General features: G+C 34.8%; 1 protein-coding gene across 2 annotated transcripts; it reads right to left on the reverse strand.

The window, feature by feature from the left end:
• Nucleotides 1-4,274: 4,274 nt before the first annotated feature.
• LOC132040248 (uncharacterized) lies at nucleotides 4,275-8,034 on the reverse strand. Of its 2 annotated transcripts, none has more exons than XM_059430874.1 (3): nucleotides 7,272-7,470; nucleotides 5,688-6,432; nucleotides 4,275-5,335 (listed from the first exon to the last, which is right to left on the reverse strand). In XM_059430874.1, the coding sequence occupies exons 1-3, from the start codon at nucleotides 7,318-7,320 to the stop codon at nucleotides 4,816-4,818; spliced, it is 1,314 nt and encodes a 437-aa protein (XP_059286857.1). In that variant the 5' UTR covers nucleotides 7,321-7,470; the 3' UTR covers nucleotides 4,275-4,815. The 2 variants fall into 2 exon arrangements, with proteins under 2 accessions (XP_059286857.1, XP_059286856.1); XM_059430873.1 differs by having other exon boundaries at nucleotides 4,276-5,335; nucleotides 5,688-6,439; nucleotides 7,272-8,034.
• Nucleotides 8,035-16,061: the final 8,027 nt, after the last annotated feature.

The raw sequence follows: 16,061 nt of genomic DNA on the forward strand, positions 1-16,061 counted from the left end.
TACGAACATCGTTGCTAGACATCTTGTTGTTGGTTGGATGAAGTTGGAAGTCATGAGTATATAGTATGTTGGTCGGACTGTTTTTGAGTAATGTGCGGGCTGTTCGGAATTCCTCGTAACCTAATCCTAGTTTTGATGTATCGTTATAGGATAAAGTACTACTAGGCAGCAAGTACGAGTTATAATACGACTAAACGCTAAAGGTACGCAAAGCCTATTCCTTCCTTCTTTTGGCATGTCCTAGACGTAAGTAAGATATAATCTGAGCCTCGGGGTGACTCCACTCTCTAACTCTTAGTATGATATGTGATTGTTATTCGTCCGTAATGTTGAAAATGTTGGTATAGTTGAAATATGATCTCGTTATTTATTACATGATGGACTAGTATGTAATGTACAAGAGTTCTTATTTTTTTAAAAAGGAATTGCATAAGTATGCTTGGTTTTTATATAACGTAACATGCTAATGTCCAAGAATTGATTTTGTTACTATTCATTGAGTCTCAAAAATGTTTTACATATATATGTGGTTGCTTATTACTCTGCTCGTGCTTACCGCTATATCCTTCACTGAGTCCCGGGCCAGGTACGTTCTCGTGCGCCGATCTATTATACTATTCACCGAGTCCCTCACTGTAGGGGCCGGGACACGTTATATATATATATATATGATGATGATGATGATGTGATGATATGATGATTTGGAGATGGAGGCCGGAGGGCATATATTCCTTATTACCGAGTCCCTTATTAAAGGGCGGGACACGAATATGCTTACGTTTATGATGTTATGATTATAAATACCGAGTCCCTTACTAAAGGGCCGGGACACGTTATATATGTTATATACGAATGATTATGCGCTTTTTGATTATAAAGCATTATATTGACATTGATATGAGAACGATATAAATGAAGTATGTTTAAAGGTAAGTTTTATGAAACTCGTTGTTGTATTGAGTCCTATACACCTTGTCTCGTATATGATTCTATTTACTATGTTTCACGCTTTACATACTCGACATATTTCGTGCATCGACCCCTTTCTTCGGGGGGCCGTTTCATGCCCGCGAGGTACGGACACACGCTTCGGAGATCCGCCGACAGGATATCTACTCGGCTATTCCGAGTGCTCCTTTGTTCCGGAGCATAGTTTCGTGGTATAACCTTTTGATATGTACATATGTTATCGTTCGAGGTACGACGGGCCACGTCCCGTCATATGATGTCGTTGTCACTCTTAGAGGTCGTGGTCACATGTGTGGGTCCGTGTGTAGTTGATGTTTTGTTGTGCGAACATGACTTGTGTTTGGGGCGTTCCCATTGTAGTGGCGACCTTGTCGGCTTGCGTAGCTATATATGTTTATCATGGCACTGTGTGTATGAAGGTGGTAGCCTTCTCGGCTTATGTTTTGTTGGGACGCTCCCTATATATATATATGACGACCTTTGCCGGCTTTGGTGCGATATTAACTGTCATAGGCTGTAACTCTTCAGGAGGTAAGTAGCTTCGACTTACATATGTTTTGCCCTTATACCTATAACAGCTCGTTCATGCTAGTAGTGTATGACTATAGATAACAAGCGTATACGAGTGTCCAGCTCGGGCACTAGTCATGGCCTACGGGGTTGGGTCGTGACAATTTTGAGCTCTTGATACTTCACTGTTAGCCCTTTCGGCTTTATGATATACGTTATGTTGTGGCGGCCTTGTCGATCCGCATATGAATATATATGCTGAATGATCGGATATTTCTATGTTAGGCCTTTTCTGCGTGCAGGTGTTCTTTGAGTTATGGTTTATAATGTTCAAAGTAACGGATAAGTCAGGTGGTTCCCGGCCTACGGGTCGGAGCCCATCATACTCTTGGTAGGGGTGTGACAATTTTTCTGTCCCTAACCAACTTCATAATCTTCTCTTTCAGGATGAAACATTTTTCAGTTAGATGACTGATAATGCGACGAAATTTGCAATACGTAGGATCGTTGACTTTGTTAGCTTCGTCGGGTCATTTTGATGGAGGAAGTTTAATGATCTTCTTGTTCAATAGCTCGTCAAGAATTGAAGGGACATCAGAGTTAGGAAAAGGGTACACTTTTGCTCCTAACTCCTTCAATGTTAGATATCGCTTTTCTTCTGGAGGATGTTGAGTTGCAATTTTTTCCTTCCTTTTTGTTTAGCGGGAACTTTTATAGATGTTGTTCCTACCGTCATGGTTTCTTCAGTTTGGTGCCTTGATGGTCGCTTGAATTATTTCTCTTCCTTCCTAGGATCGAAAACATGTGAAGCCTTTCCATGAGTCGTGATGCTCAACTCCATGTCATGTGCTCGCGTTGCCAATTCTTCAAAAGTCTGTGGCTTAAGTCCTCGGAGAATGTATGCAAGGCCCCAATGCATTCCTTGGATGCACATTTCAACAGTAGACATTTCTGAGAGACGATCTTTGTAATCTAAACTCAATGCTCACTAGCGGTTGATGTAGTCAATCACGGGTTCGTCCTTTCATTGCTTGGTGGCTGTTAACTCTATCATGCTTACCGTTCGGCGTGTGCTGTAGAAGATATTGAGGAACTTCTTTTCATGTTGCTCTCAACTATCAATTGATTCTCGCTCGAGATCGATGTACCAATCAAAGGCTTTTCCCTTCAACGAGCGAATGAACTGTTTGACAAGAAGATCACCATATGTACTAGTATTGCTACAAGTCTCCACAAAATGTATGACGTGTTGTCTTAAGCTTCCTTTGTCGTCCAATTGTTGCAGCTTCAGTGGTTGATATCCAATTGGCATAGGTAGGCAGTCGATTCGCTTGGTGTAAGGTTTAGAGTAGTACAATGAGCTTTATGATGGTCCACCATATTGAGCCCCGATGGTGTTTATTATCATGTCTTGCAGTTGTTGGACAGACAACGTCGCAATTGAATCAACTTGATTTGTACTTTGATAGTTGGGCATCTTGGTGGCAGATTCAACCTTTTTTTCTTGTGGTGTTAGGATGTGTGACTCGCCAGTACTATAGAGTTCCAACTTGTTCATCAATTGGGCTATTTGAAGATCTTTGTCCTTCACGAATTTCCTCAATGCCTCAATAGTTTGCATCATCGCGACGAGTTATTCCTTTGTGTTGGTCGCATTGGTCATCATGGCACTAACCATGTTAGAAGTTGAAGAATCCACCAAGTCCTCGGACTCGTAGAAGTTAGAGCATGCTTGAGAAACTTCGCCAGACGACGAAAGTGAACTGTTGCCCCCAAATCTTGCAGTTGTCGATTCGTTCTTGTCTAACGTCTCCAAGGAGATGAAACACTTCGATCCCTTCAAATCACCAGCTTTGAACATGCTACGAGTCATTGGGCAAGCAAGAACAATAACACTTATGGACGGAACTCCAAGGCTTTTCTCTGAGGCCATCACAGCAGTAGATCTTAAGATTTGCAGATTTGATATTGGAGATAAAGAGATGAAGGGCAGAGTTGGTCCCATTGGGCGTGCCAAAAATCTGTTTGCAATAAATTTTGCTGCAAGAAAATAAATAATTGCAATCATAAAACAAAATATAAGAAAAAAATCATTTTATTGATTAGTTTGTGAGTACAACTCTGAATGTATCTCTTGATTCTAATCCCCGTGTTGTTCGCCTTAAATCGAGGGCCAATGTAGCGTCTTTCTCGAATGAAGGATGAAATTTTGTTGATTTGTTGAATCTTGAAAGAACTTTGAGCAACACTTTGGATTGTTCTTGAGGGACGACGTCTCTCAAACTCTGCTTCTTGTTGAAGACCTTTAGAGAAGACTTATGTAGATGTCGTTGCTCTCTTTTGGCTCTAGTCAAGATGATGTGTCAATTTCAAGATTTCAAGATGTCTTTAAAATGGGATATATGACCCCTTTATATAGGTGTGAGCTAGAGCTTGGGGGTATTTTGGTCTCCAAGTAATTCTAGCGGACCTTGGGCTTGAAGAACATGGATTGGGCTTCTCTTGTCAACTTGATGGACTAACCCAAATGCAATTTGAAATTCATTCAAGTCATGTAATTATTTTGACTTAAATAATTAATCAGACTTTATTAACCAAAATTTGACTTGGTCAACATATCAATAACTTAGAATTTAATCCAAAATTTGTATGGATTAATTCAATTGAAATTTCGATATGTACAGAGAGTTTTGTGTGTTTAGTATATTCTGAGGAAAATAGTGATAGTTGGGTGATATTCTAGTCCCAAAAGAAACAAAAGTGATATTTGTAGGTAATCCTCAATACATGGGTGACCTTTTAGGGAATTTACGAAGGGATGATAAAATTCAATACCACTCTCTTAAATTGAGAGGCAATAGGGTGTTAAAATATTGATGTACAATCTTTGTTTGTGACAATGCTAATATTCATATCAAACTAGCTAGGAAACTTCCAGCATTTCAGGAACCTATACCGATATACAAGTACATGTCAAAGGGGAAGGACTATAAAACTAGAAAGAATGAATGAGCAATAATATATCTTAATATTTCAATGTCCTATCCTGTTTATGTTGATATGCTTCTTGATGTGTGAGATTTTCTGCTGAGCATTGATACATTCTTGGACCTTGAGAAAGCTAAGTTGCTCTATTATATTTGTTACAATGTCATAATTCTCTATTACAGGCTAAGCTCTCCATTGCATTCTGGTTGTCCATGATAACTGAATTGTCATTCTAGTCGTCTATGCTATTTATGCGGAAACTGAGCTCTTTTATCGAAGAATTAGACCTGCTATTAACGTCATCTTATCTGTCAGTTGCATCTGGTCTATTACTCGGTTGACGAAATCCTATTCAGCAAATTTGGAAATTGTTGAACGACGGTAGATCAATGTCCTGTCTTCACCATCCTCAAAATCAAGTCCATCCTCACTGAAATCCATTTCATCAATTGTTTTCTCATCAAGATAACTCTCTTGGTTTTCGGATGACTTGACTAGTGAATATTGTCCACTAAGAGCTGAAGGATCCAAGGCTAAGAGTTGCATCTCGGATTCGATCAGAGCTTCCATTTGAGCCTTCTCCTTATCCCTTGGATAGGTGCAATAAAGAAAAGAGTAAATAACACAACATAATGCCATTGGAGAGCCTATTGCAGTGAACAATGCCTTCGCCAAAGATGTAGCATTTTCTCTGTCTGTAGCAATACTATCAGCACCTTGAGCAACGACTGGCCTATAACCATAGACATTCTGAGCCAGTATCCCAACAACAGGAGGAGCAAATGACGATAATACAGATTCAAAAGATCGGTCCAATGCATAGATACTCGTTCTTGCCTTCTCAGGTACTATCTCTGCAAAAATTGGACTCTTGGTGTCCCATTAGTACCCTCTGTAGTTTTTTTCGAGTTGATTTCTCAGACGGTCACTCAACTAATGGTAATTATCTCAGAAAGTCACTTTTCTTTGTTTGGTAACAGAAAAGTCACTCAACTAATGGTCATTATCTCAGAAAGTCACTATTACAAAACAAAGAAAAGTGACTTTCTGAGACAATTACTGTTAGTTGAGTGACCATCTGAGAAATCAACTCCAGTTTTTCATGATAAGTGCAATAAATGGACAAAGAAGTATTTCTTCTAATAAAAGTTTTTAAGATGTTAAAACTGAATTCTAAAGCTAATGAACACTTCAAGAAGAGTATAGCTAATGATCATTACTTGTTTGTAGCTGGTGCAGTCCAAGATATGAAAAATCCTGAAACAAATAAGACCAAACCATGCGCGAAAATTGACGAGGGATCATCAGGCAAAGAAAGCAGAAGAATTGCAGCTAGTGGAATAGCTGATCCTGAGCTTATTTGTGCCAAAATAATCCTTCCACTATTCGGTAAATGCTGCGATAAAATATCTCCCATCCTGCCTCCAAATAATCCACCGATAGAATCACCAACAACAAACAAGCTAAGAAGAATAGCAGTTTCCCCATGAGTAAATCCAGTTAGTTCTAACCACATTGGTGCAAATGACAAAGCTGACCATGGAAAAGATCCCATAACACCTTGAGCTACAATAATCTGAAACGACGGTATCTTTACAACTGATTTTGCTTCTTGAAGTAGACCTTGAATTTCTGATATAAAGGAACTTCCATGAACTTTACTACTAGCTTTTAAATTACCATCTGGGAAATGAGGATCGTTCGCGAATAAGCGAACTAGAACCCCAACAAGGACACTGATCATACCAACAAGATGAAAAGAAAGTCTCCAGCCAGGGATTCTCATGAATGTAATAGGAGCTACTAATAAGGAAACATATCCACCAACAAGTGAGCCAATGTTGCTAGTGAATTGCAGCCATCCAAATGCGACTCCGCGGTTGCTTTCGTCGCTTGAGTCAGCTACTAGTGATTGAATAGCAGGGGAGACTATGGCTAGTCCAATCCCATTCAAAGCTCTTGATACTGCCAACTTACCAACAAAAAAGGGTGTCACTTAAGGGTGATATTGATAAAGTGTCATAAATTGCTTAAATTTCCTACAACTATATGCATGTATGTATCTGTATTAATGGACAACACCATTGGAGGAGAGGTGTAACATATTCAAAGTGACAAAATTGAGGATACAGTCAAACTTCTCTATAACAACATTGTTTTTTCCAATATTATTTGGCTGCTATAGCGAAATGTCATTACAGAGAACATATATTATAATATAACATGAAAGATCGGTTCTAGAGGAAACATGGTTTGATATAGTGAAATGTTGTTATAGAGGATGACTGTTAGGGAGGTCAAATCCTGATCAAACCACAAAAGTCTTCTAATGTAAATTGTAGTCATAGTAAGACCTAACAACATAGTACTGTTATTGGCAAACACACAATCAATTTAATCACTTCCTCTGTTTTACTCCCATTTAGACATTCTTAAATATTCAACTTTAAAAATAGCAGTATAACTTATACTCCCACCATTTCATTTTACGTGACGGTTTTTGATTGACTATAAAGTTTAAGGTGTTACTTTGACATATATAATATATAGTGATGTTGAAGTAATCATCAAAAAGAGAACAAAAATCATATCTAAATTATGTGTGAATAGTTTATTGAATTTAAATTATCAAAACATTTGATCTAAATTATGTGTGAATAGTTTATTGAATTTAAATTATCAAAACATTTGTGATAATTGTATAAAAAGAGGATGAGATCTAACATTTTGTGACGTCCAAACTCCAAAGAAAAATAAAATAAGTGTTACATAAACTAACACGGAAAATAGGAGTAGTACTGTACTTGAAAGAAGGTGGTGGAGAAAGCGACGAGAAATGTAGCTGCAGCCCATAGAAAAGCCCCGTAGGCAATAACATGGGCCCGGTTGTGACGTGCTGCTAGATACGCCGCGATAGGGTAGCACGCGGACTGGACCATGGACCGGAAAAGTGTGAGTGAACCTAAACCAGTTGGGTCCGTGTGAAGTGCATCTCCAACTTCTTTATAGACCCCTGGTAACAATGACTCATCTGCTTTTTCCATTATTCCTGCTAAATTTACTAACACAAGTGTAAGTGTTTCTACCTTCATATCTCCTTTTTTTGTTATTTTCTTTCTAGAGTTTTTACATTCAAGAAAAACAAAACTATACACAACGTGAAAGAAAATCAAATTGTTTTATTTGAACAAGTAAATTACTATACTAGTAATTTTTAAAACAGATCATTTTGTTCTTTTTAGTGTTCAAAGAGAATAGGGTGAGAAATTGGAGACTAGATTAAAAGGTAGTTGAAAAATGATGGTTGGTAAAAAGACTAAGTCCCAATTGACTCGGACAAAACCAAGATTGCCTCCATTCTAGCAAGCAATATCGGATCCTTATATTAGTGTTCTACTTTCCATGGAATTGATTCTACCATTTAATTGTACTTCCAAATGAAGTTGTCTAATTGATTAAAAAAAAAAACAGAAAAGGGCCAAATATACCCCTGTACTATTGAAAAAGGGCCAAATATACACTTCATTATACTTTGAGCTCAAATATAACCCTCTCCGTTAAAATTGTCCAAAGTGGACACCAAATCTTACGTGGACGATGTGTCAGTGAGGTGGATCTTAGTGCCACCTCATCACCTAACCCATTTAACTCTCTCTTCTTCTTCTTCACCCACCACTACCACCACACCACCACCTCCACCTTCACTCCCTCTGCTCATCTTCCTGTCAATAAAGAGAGGGGTTCAAGAGCAACCAAGGGAAAAAACGAAAAGAGAAACAAGCAATAGAGCATCGAGAGTGAAGACCTCCTTTACAAAGCCAATTTATCAATTAACCATAATAGCATCATCTGAATACTAGTACAAAAGAAACTATTGATGCAATATCTGATTAATTAATCAACTATGCCTCAATGCTACATTAGTTGATAAAACAACTAAATGTTAAAAGTCATTTTGTTTTTTGATCTACTGCAACTAATTGCAACTTCATTTCAAAGTAAAAACTGCTCGGTCAGTGAGTGAAGGTGGAGGTGGTGGGGTGGTGGTGCTGATGGTGGTAGTGGTGGGTGAAGAAGGGGAAGAGGGAGGTAAACGGATTGGGTGGTGAGATGGCATGCCACGTGGCGTTCAACTCACTGATTTGTCAATGCCACGTAAGATCTGGTGTCCACTTTGGATAATTTTAACGGAAGACGGGTATATTTGGACTCAAAATATAACGGTAGGGTATATTTGGACCCAAAATATAACGAATGGTATATTTGGCCCTTTTCCATAAAAAAAAAAATTGGTAATTTTCATCAGTTGCACTAACATCTTTTGCTGAAAAAGTTAAAAGGAATAAGGTACTATCAAGCAAGAAGCATCCTTAAGTTTTTGTACTTGGAGAACATGAGTTCTTATACAGAAGTTATGAAACATATTGTAGTAGCAGAATGTGTTAAATGTAACGAGGCTCACATATCAGTAAAAATAACTTTCTTATACGAAATATTTTTCTTAAAGATGACTTTCGTGAATATTAAAAATACTGTAAAAAGTTGTTGGCAAAACCTCACTGTAATTTGAGAGAAAAGAGGGTAAAAGTACTACCACTATAATTATAATCAACTCTAAACCAAATCAGCAAATAATAATTATATCTAGTAAGCTTTTAGGTTAAACCTTGTTCGGAAGGATATTAGACGCTTCCATTAATCATCATACTATACTAAAAGTAGGAAGTCCCTAAGTCTAAAGATAAATTACCAAAATGCCCATAAAAAATTAAAGGACCATTTCACCCTTCTCTTCAAAAACTATTCATATTATATTTTTGTTCTAAAATGTAATTTACATTTCATTAAATAATAAAGTGAATATAGTACATACAAAATGTAAAAGATGAACCGTGTGAAAATTTTCATGTTTCTAAAGTTAATAATGCCATTTATTGTAATCTATTCAATTTAGAATTGTTATAATCTTCCACTACCTTTTGTAAATGTACCGTAATTATTAATCTTTAAATTGTCTATTCAGTATTTGTTTCTTTGACCTTCCAATAGCAATTACAAATTCATGTACTATATCAACTTTTCTACTGCTTCATTTACTTATTTTGATTTCTCAAACCTTGACTTTTAAAATCTAACGCAATAAAGATCATGTATTTTCGGACATGTGCATGCAAGGAAGATGAAATTTTTTGTGCGAACTGATCCATCATTTATGTTGGATCGTGTATTCAACAACATCTATGAATTGAAGAGTTTAAATATATTTTAAATATATAGTTGATCCAAAAGTTGCGTCCTTCTAATGTTTTTCTTTTATATTGAAAATTTACAGCGGGTTTTTTGCTCTGTAGTATTATTTTTGGACTCATCTTGTAAAATGTTTTGCTGCCTGCTTTAGTTTTCCATTACCATCTCTATTTTATAGAATAACATCATATTAAAATGATACAAATTTTTCTATCAAACTAGAGCTGCATCTTATTACATATTTCAAGATTTACAATTTACCTCTCTTCTCTAACACCGAAGTTCTCCAATTTGGTCAGGTTTCGATTTCTCGACACAAAATAAATTTTTCCAGCAAATCTTTAGACTTTTAACATAATTAAGTTTGCTTATGGTTGCAGATGTTCTGTTCATTTGTTGTTTGGTAAGATCTTGAGACAAATGTCTTGCCTTCAAATGGTCTTTTTTCTCAATTGTATTTTGTGATTTGTTGCAAATCAAATTTTGCTTCTTTAATTTATTGTTCATTGAAGGTGCAGTCACATTCATAATGAACTTTTACGACTGTTAATTGTAGCAGAAAAGATATTAATTGTTATATGACTGTTATGGCATAAAGATACTGATTGTTATGTTGTTGTTATTGAGTAAATATGTTTGTTCTTGTTTGTTAGTCCTTGATTTAATTCTATGACCTTGAAGATGAAGGACGTGAAGAAACTGAAGAAGACTTCGTGAGAGATGCATGTGTCAAGACTGAAGAAAGGTGATTATTATGGGTAAAAGTTTTCATATGAAGTTGATTTGGAATTTAATTTGAGGGATGTAAGGAAAGCCCTAATCTACTTTGTTGGGATTTTATGACGGTGAAGATCAAACGCATTGTACATTATACTTATAAAGAGTCGTGTTTAAAGTAATGATAATAAATTTCAAGAAATGACTTTCTCTAATATCAAATCCAATTGATAGTCTGCCAATCTTTTTGTTCCATCATATTCCTACTTAGGATAAATTATTGCATCGTCAAGTGAAATATGATGGGAAGTAATTTTATTAAGGAAGCCAAATTGTTGAGTTAGTCATAGCCTACAAACTTTCTATTCATAAGTTATATCTATTCGTTTGGCGTGAAGGATAAGCAAAAATAGTCTCAGGATAAAATTTTAGTACCTCCTTATCCCATGTTTGGTTGGAATAAAAATCTGGGATAGCTAATCCCGGGATTGTAGCCTTATTTTATCCCATCTTGAGGGTGGAATAACTAATCCCGGGATTAGTTATCCCGGGATAAGTTGTTTCCAACCAAACAAGGATGTAGAACAATGCTAACTTTTTTATGTATTTTAATTTATAGTATATAGTTCGACCAAATATTGCTAGAATATGTATGAATAAGTTCTACATATTTTTACATATATAATATATGGGATACACGTGCATCGCATATATCCAAAAACTAATTAGTTAATATTAACGAAACCTAAGCCCAATTTAAATGCCAGTTTCAACTTAATTACTATTAACTATTAAGTAAATTGGGGTGAAAGAACATAGCATCTTAGTAATTATCAATGGCATCAGTGGTGGAGCCACATGTAAGGAAGAAAGTTCATTTGAATTATCTTCGTTGGGAAAGTATTAAGGACAAATAAGATAAAACTATTACTTAACTTTTGTACATAAGACCCTCACATCATATTTGCAAATTCATAAAATGCTACTCCATTTGATTTTCGAAAAGTTAGTAATAACTGAAATATTCTTATCATACTCTACCCTCTCCAGACCCCACTTTATGAGATTTCATTAGATATGTTGTTTATGTTTTTGTTGTATAACTTTGCCGCGTGTAAAATTAATTACTATTTAAATAGAAATAGATATAAAGGAGCATAGTAAACGACAGATCTTTTCAGAAGATATGGAATCTAATAGAAATGACCTTCTAAATCCGATGAAATTTAGACAACCTTTTTTTTATTTTATTTTTGGTGCAAGAATTTAGACAAAAGTTGACTGCATATCGACATTAATTTGTACCGTAGTGTATTTTCTTATGATGATTAAGGAGAATTTCGATTCTACACCTTTTTCATCGTCTTCTTCATCATCATCATCTCTTTCTTTCTTTCCCTTTTTTGGTCGGAATTTTTTTAAAAGAGCACTTGTTTATTTCTAGATTGATTGTGCTTCTTTTAGCCTGTGCATACAGTTTAATATCCCTTAAAGTGCTTAGGACCTTAAACTTTGTCAAAGTACTCTACATATAATTTTGGGATTTTAATATATTTAGCCAGTCAGCTAAAATAATTTTCAGTTGTCTAGTTGTAAATGCTTGTAATCATTGTCTATGTATACTTGGTATATACCAAATGTATAATAAATGTATACTCAGTGCATAATGTATACGCACGTTCTATTATGTAATGAATAATTATACACTGCATAAATTTAAGACAAGAGTTATTTCTTGTGGATTGTAATGACTCAAAAGAGCAGAAGCTAAACTTTAAAATCTTTATATTATTCACCAGGAATTATCTCTATAAATTACCAATGAAGGAGGATCTCAATTCAACACAACATTGGAAGAAAATAAATCAAAGTTTGTTGACCACTTTTGATTGCATTTGGTCAAGGTCAAACAATAATATTGAAAAATCAACCAATTGTACAGAGTTTAGGTTGGGTTATATATTATTGGTGATATTGTGTCATGGTACTGCTAGATGCCAATTTGCAAAATGTGGCAAAGGTGGGATCACAACTTTAATTGATAACACTCGAGAGCTACCAAACAAGAAATTAATAAAATAGACCGATAGAGACTTCACTGAAAAAGGACTTCTATATCTATAAAATAAACAAAAACTTATTGAGGCAACAAACTTTACTAGATTGGATTGGCACCTTTTGGTATAGACTTGCTAGATTAAAGTGTTAATTACATGGCACCAAACGAAATTGATGCGGCTGGTGGGTGTGTATATTTTTGGAGTGTATTACAATTTTATTTAAAAGTTTAAGTTGTTAATTTTTTAAAAGTAATTTAATTATTATATTCAATGCGTCTCCTCACGTGCCTGTTTGTTTCTTTTACCGTGAGTCAAAACACTTGGAAAGTCTTTTCGAAAATGGGTGGTCGTGATAATTAAACTCAGGACTTATGTTTGCTCTGATATCATGTTAAAGTGTGTGTTATCATCTCATCTAAAAACTTAGGTTGTTAGCCAAAGAGAGCACACAACACAATCACTATAAGAAAACATGGAATTAGCGATCGACAAAATTTCGTACCTAAACAGCAAAATCCCATGCTAATATCATTTAGCTACGGATTAGCGACGGATTATAAGAAAATATAATTAGCGAGGAGCTATTTAGCGACGGATTAGCTAGGGATTACCGACAAATGCCATAGCTAATTCCATGTTCTCTTGTAGTGAATGTGCTTTCTCTAATAACTTCAAATATTAGACGAGATGATTACACACTGCATTAAGTAAACACACATATTAATAAAATATATGTATTACATATATAACGCGATCGTGTTAAATTTGAAAATCTTATACTATGGCGATTTTATTTCATATGATATTTCTTAAAATTACCATATTTCTATATTTAAAAGCTCGTTAACGTTAACCTTCCATTATATACCTTTAATGACTTAAGAGAAATGACATGTTATAACTCACAATATTATAATATACATAAACTAGTGTTAGTGTCTAAACTATTTTTTTCCCTTAAATTTCGAATATCAACAAACACCATTGCATAAATAAAACAAAAGAATTACTAGTAAATGGAAGTATTGATGCATGAGGAATTCTACTCACACTAAATATCAGTCTTCATACCACTTGTGAGTTAAGTGGAGTGTTCTAGAATACAACTTTGCTAAATTTGCATTAATGTTTAACTTTTGGCTATAACTGTTACTGTAAAACGTGACTAATTATATTTCTAGCTCGTACATTAGATTGAGAAAAAGAACAATTATAAGAAACCTTCGAATATTTTTTCTAAGTATGAGAAAAACCCTAGATATTTTTGGGTGGTCTTAACTAATATCTCTATTTGGTTTTGGTCCAAGCTATATTTGTCCACATGACAAGTTTTGGGTTCACATGCAGCAAATCATGTTTCATTTTGGTTTGTTCTAAGGTGGAGAAGCCCCCATTCCCCCACCTAAACACCTAGATGTATGTATATGACCGAGTTATTCTTGTTCAAGGGATGTTAATTGACAGTTTAATATTGCGGTGGTAAAAAGGTTGTGTATTATACAATACGTTAAATGTCTTTAGCTTTTTCGTATATTAACTTTTTTTATACTTTGATTCCGAGCTCCACCAATGTATATTTAGCAAATTATCAAATGAACTCTAACTTTGTTCATTTAGCACCTAACCACTGTGGGTTAAAATTGTCAAATGAATTCAACTTTGTAAATTTTAGCACCTAATGACAGTGGGCTACCATTTGCACCTAATTAAGCAGTCTATACACGATAAAGAAGTTAAGTTCTCTAAGTTAGATCCATTCACGTCACTTTCAAATGTGTTTCCATCATTGCTTATGGTATAGAAACCATATAAAATAGACATTAGTTTCAACTAAACTAATGTAAACAACAAAGTAATACACTGCTAAAATTCAATGAAGTGCTTATAAGTAATTGCCAAGTGTATTATTACACTAATGGCAAAAAACACTGGACGATTTTTCATTTGTCTAAGTTTTGCGGAAACATGGTTTACCTTTTTATCGAAGGGATGACTAAATGCTAAATAAAAAAAATAAAAAAATAAAAAAAGAGAGAGAGAGAGAGATCAAGGAAAGGAAGACAAGCACTTGCAAGAGAGGGATCGACTGATCTTCCCCTAATCTTAAAAGTACACACTGTATTAGCGTGAGTGAAACAATATCTTGAAATAAAAAGGGAATTTTCTATGGATATTTGTGTTGAAATAATTGAGATGCGCATAAATTGATTTAGACACCATCATAAAAACAAAAACAAATACTATGTACATATATTTTGTAGCCAGTAGCCAATAGCCAAGGCTGTGAGCTGTGATTAAATAATTTAATTTCTTAGGTTTATTCGAATCAAAACTCGTTAAGTAGAGGATTATGCATGTAGCATGTCAATGAAGATTTTGATATTTATAAGCATTAACTTGCATACTTATTGAATGGTTCTGAATTGCTAATTGATCAATTATAGAACAAACAAAAAGTATTTATCGGCACATCATTTATCTAATAATGGCAGATGCATGGTCAGATGATAGAATATATGAACATTATTTGAGTTTGTAATACTTTTGAAAGGGTATGTCTTTGGAGATTTTTAAGTACGTTAATACCCGACTTAAAAAAATTTACCGACCTCAATATTTCCGACCCACTATTTTTCGACCTAATCTTGAGGTCGATCGGTTTTTGCCCAAAACCGACCTCATGAGGTTGGAAATAGCCATTTTTTTGAGGTCGGGAAATCCTTTTTTTTTAGTAGTGATACCCTGAAAAAAAAATTGTGAGAGTACTTTCTACCATATACTACAAAACAAGAAAACAAAAATTAGCGACGGATAATTTTTGTCATTGAATAATAAAAAGTCGTCATGAATTTTATTCAACAATCAATTAGCGATTGATTAAAAAAATAACCTATTAGCTACGAGTTATTTAGCTATAGATTAGCAATATATTTGTATATTATTTGCCCTAAAAAATGTTTGTATTGTTTTACGGTGATTTGATACAAAAGTTGTATCTACTCATGATTGATTGTGCTTAACGAAAAGAATATTTTAGATTAAGAAAGGATATTTTTTCTTAATTAATTATAGCATTTTTTAAAGCGAGGTAGGGGCGGCTTTATATAGTAGATTCTCCTTCTTTTAATATAAACTTGTTGCATTCATCTCCCTCTTTCCCATAATCACGGACGGACATAAGGGTATGAAAGTGGCTCTGATTTGTCATCTAATATTTTATATATCAATCATGCATAAATTTTAAAACCAACCAACTACGTGAAAAGACCTTAGTTAAAACTTTTTCATTATTACAATTGTCCTTTCAAGAAATTAATCATGTCTATGCTCATGTAAAGTTTTTCTTTTCTTTTTTGGAATTTTAAAATGTAAAAGCAGATGTAACAGGAGAGAGGAGAGGGAGGCTCGTATGACGGGGAGAAGATGTAAATCTTGGTCATCCTTTATCCAATTAAAAGAAGAATGTGTCATACTCACTCCATCCCATTTTAGTAAAATTGTTAAAAATACGGAAAAGGGCCTAAAATGTCCTTAGCTTGAACTATTAGTCTTGATACAAAAATGTCCTCC

Source organism: Lycium ferocissimum, chromosome 12 (assembly GCF_029784015.1).
Source record: "Lycium ferocissimum isolate CSIRO_LF1 chromosome 12, AGI_CSIRO_Lferr_CH_V1, whole genome shotgun sequence".
Lineage (NCBI taxonomy): Eukaryota > Viridiplantae > Streptophyta > Magnoliopsida > Solanales > Solanaceae > Lycium > Lycium ferocissimum.